The sequence below is a fragment of the Diadema antillarum genome, unplaced genomic scaffold (assembly GCF_040938485.1).
Source record: "Diadema antillarum isolate AM-2024a unplaced genomic scaffold, OU_Dant_1.0 seq00000586_RagTag, whole genome shotgun sequence".
In the NCBI taxonomy this organism is placed as follows: Eukaryota; Metazoa; Echinodermata; class Echinoidea; order Diadematoida; family Diadematidae; genus Diadema; species Diadema antillarum.
In genome coordinates this window covers 1,026,229-1,029,984 of record NW_027271520.1, presented here as the reverse complement: position 1 = coordinate 1,029,984, position 3,756 = coordinate 1,026,229, and the positions used below count along the sequence as shown (strand labels likewise).

At 44.2% G+C, this 3,756-nt stretch overlaps 1 protein-coding gene across 1 annotated transcript; it reads right to left on the bottom strand.

The window, feature by feature from the left end:
* Positions 1-211: 211 nt before the first annotated feature.
* On the bottom strand, positions 212-913 carry LOC139735582 (neuropeptide receptor 15-like). Its single transcript, XM_071646339.1, has one exon. The coding sequence runs from the start codon at positions 911-913 to the stop codon at positions 212-214; it is 702 nt and encodes a 233-aa protein (XP_071502440.1).
* Between the last annotated feature and the right edge of the window lie 2,843 nt (positions 914-3,756).

Genomic DNA, 3,756 nt, shown 5'->3' with positions numbered 1-3,756 from the left:
TTTTACCTTGAATCTATGTTACAATTTCACTATTTGATTTAACTCAGAAGATGTAGCATCAGAATGCTTACTTATGCCACAAAATTTTTCATGATAACATTCGGTTATGCGATTACTTTTCAGGACTCTAAGCATAATCTTATTTCTGAATGCCTCAAGACTTATCTCACCCGCTCCCTTGTACTATAAGAACAGAAACACGTTTTGTATGTCAACCATGATTGGTGTTACCGCGTTTTATTTTGGTTCCCTCATTCTCAGAGGTTTTCTTGGCACTATGGCTCACAATGTTGGTATCGAAAAGTGGCGCTCCACGGTGGGACACGGTAGGCCTGAAAAGATCTCTGATGGCGAGACGGAACTTCCGGTAGCGGGCAGCGTAGATAAGAGGGTTTGAGCACGCGTTGACCAGGGCGATCTGGTTAATGGCGTTGTATAATGGAGAGCCGACGTACGCGTTCATGGTGCCACGTAGGATAACGACAAACACCATCACTTGCTGAGGACCCAGACTCAAGATGTAGATAACGACAATCATCAAAGTCATCTTAAAAACCGTCTTCTGAGCGTTGGAATGAACGGTCGACGCCGAGCCGTGCTTGCTTGTGACTTTGCCTTGGAGTTCACGAGAGTGACGACGGAGCATTGATATCGTCACCGTCTGCGTAACAGTCATGACTACAGTCGGCACGCCGAATCGCAGCGCGGTCACGTAAAGGGCGAGCCCCACTTCATAAGGAAGTAGAGCCAGGGCTTGGCAGCGGTTGTTCACAACCCCCGTGGTCATAGTAAATGCGAATGACGCGGCGGCACCGATCCACACACACGCGAGATAGATGAGCACCGTGCGGCGATTCACCCACTCCTTAAAGCGGAGAGGGTAGACAACCGCAAGACACCGCTCTACCGACATTCCGGTAAGAGTGTACACTGAAGCGTGAATGCATACAGAGTACAAATATCCCGAATGAATTGTTTTGCAGTACACTGCCCCAAAAGCCGTATCCGGCACCCTTACCAACAAGGGTATCGGGATCACGACGAAGGAACTCAAAAAGTCCGCGAGCGCGAGACCTCCGATGAAAATATCTATGGAGTGAGTATAGGCGTGCCGCTTGATCAACGCCAAGATTACCAGTAAGTTACCAATAATGCCAAAACTTGATAACAAAAGTTGTACTATAGTGTACCATCTCCAGGGGAATACCCATCGCCATCTAAGATTTCCCATCTCGCTGTCAAGGTCTTTTGGATGGTTCGGTTCCTGTTCACCAAACTCACTGACCATTCTTGCAGGGGCCAAATCCGTCCAACTGGTCCTAATGTCACTCAACGTAACAGTGACTGGATGTTCGCTGACCTTTGCAAGACTAGTTGTGACAACTGTTGATTCTTGACCAGGATGTAGCCCTCCAACCTGAAGACACAGTACCGACAGTAAGGCGAGGTGACACGTACTGTGCATCATGAGTATGAATGATAGTGTCGCCTTGTCTTGTTGGGTCCTGTGGGAAATGAATCATATAATCAATATTCAATGTTCTTTCTCGACTGGGCTCGGCACTTATGATCAGTTCCAAATAACAGTTCGAAAATTATTTCACTGAAAGACTTATTTCCAAGTTATTAAAGTTCGTAAGTGTACTTAGTCTGAGTGGCCGAACTGACTCACATGGAAAACCGCAGAGTGTCGCAGATCCGAAAAAAGACAGTTAGAATGAGTGGGGAAAACATCCTCTCGATGGTTGCTTTTATTGGTGAAGTTGCCCAAACTGAGAAATTCGACAAACAACTTCATCTATACTTGCTAATGAGTATCAGGTGAGGATAGAACACTTGACCTTTAATTTGATTTAAAACAAATAAAAGATCCTTCATGCTCCTGCTCAGGGGCAGTGAAAAATTAAAGTTTCTTTATTATACACAGGCACCTGAAATAATATTTTCTTCACACTACTTCTTTTTACACAAACATCTCTGCAACCGCGCGACCCAATTAGAACTAAATAAAGAATCAATTTCAAGCAAATTCAATATCTTATGCATCGGTGTACTTCATTTAAAAAACAATTAAGAAGATGTAATTCTATCCCAGGGCACTATCCGGGCGTAGATAACGCTTGTTACACACAACGGCGTAGCCAGGATTTCATCTTAGGGGGGGCGGTTAGTCTGCGAGGGAGCGAAGCGACCGAGCCCGAGCGAGCGGAGCGAGCGAGGGGGGGAGGGTGTGGGAGGGGGGTGTCCCCCCTCCCACGGTGAGAACTTTTTGCATTTTGATGTTGTAAATGGTGCAATTTGATGCATGCTTTTGCGCGTTTTATCGACGTGAAACAGTCCCACTTGTTAAAGGTAGCAGTTTATTTTGATGTAGATTATTATTGAACAATTTGCCTATAAAATGGTATAATTCAAATACACTTTTTGTATTAATTCTTTTCACTGAATATCATGAACGCGACTGAACCCGAGCAAGCGGAGCGAGCGAGGGGGGAGGGGAGGGTGTGGGAGGGGGTGTCCCCCTCCCACGGTGAGAACTTTTTGCATTTTGATGTTGCAAATGATGCAGTTTGATGCATGTTTTTGCGCGTTTTATCGACGTGAAACAGTAACATTAGTGTAAGGTAGCAGTTTATTTTGATGTAGATTATTATTGAACAATTTGCCTATACAATGGTATCATTAAAATAATCTTCTTGTATTAATTCTTTTCACTGAATATCATGAACGCGACTGAACCCGAGCGAGCGGAGCGAGCGAAGGAGGAGGGGGAGGGTGTGGGAGGGGGTGTACCCCCTCCCACGGTGAGAACTTTTTGCATTTTGATGTTGCAAATGGTGCAACTTGATGCATGTTTTTGCGTGTTTTAACGAGTTGAAACAGTCCCACTTGTTTAAGGTTGCAGTATATTTTGATGTAGATTATCATAGAACAATTTGCCTATAATATGGTATGATTTAAATACACTTCTTGTATTAATTCTTTTCACTGAATATCATGAACGCGACTGAACCCGAGCAAGCGGAGCGAGCGAAGGGAGAGGGGAGGGTGTGGGAGGGGGTGTCCCCCCTCCCACGGTGAGAACTTTTAGCATTTTGATGTTGCAAATGATGCAATTTGATGCATGTTTTTGCGCGTTTTATCGACGTGAAACAGTAACATTAGTGTAAGGCAGCAGTATATTTTGATGTAGATTATCATTGAACAATTTGCCTATAGTATGGTATGATTTAAATACACTTCTTGTATTAATTCTTTTCACTGAATATCATGAACGCGACTGAACCCGAGCAAGCGGAGTGAGCGAAGGGAGAGGGGAGGGTGTGGGAGGGGGTGTCCCCCCCTCCCACGGTGAGAACTTTTTGCATTTTGATGTTGCAAATGATGCAGTTTGATGCATGTTTTTGCGCGTTTTATCGACGTGAAACAGTAACATTAGTGTAAGGTAGCAGTATATTTTGATGTAGATTATTATTGAACAATTTGCATATAAAATGGTATCAATTTGAATAATCTTCTTGTATTAATTCTTTTCACTGAATATCATGAACGCGACTGAACCCGAGCGAGCGGAGCGAGCGAAGGGGGAGGGGGAGGGTGTGGGAGGGGGTGTCCCCCCTCCCACGGTGAGAACTTTTTGCATTTTGATGTTGCAATGGTGCAATTTGATGCATGTTTTTTCGCGTTTTATCGACGTGAAACAGTAACATTAGTGTAAGGCAGCAGTATATTTTGATGTAGATTATCATTGAACAA

Bases quoted from the DNA above. Each gene is read 5' to 3' on its own strand.
- LOC139735582 (XM_071646339.1), bottom strand. From the start codon at position 913: ATGTCGGTAGAGCGGTGTCTTGCGGTTGTCTACCCTCTCCGCTTTAAG.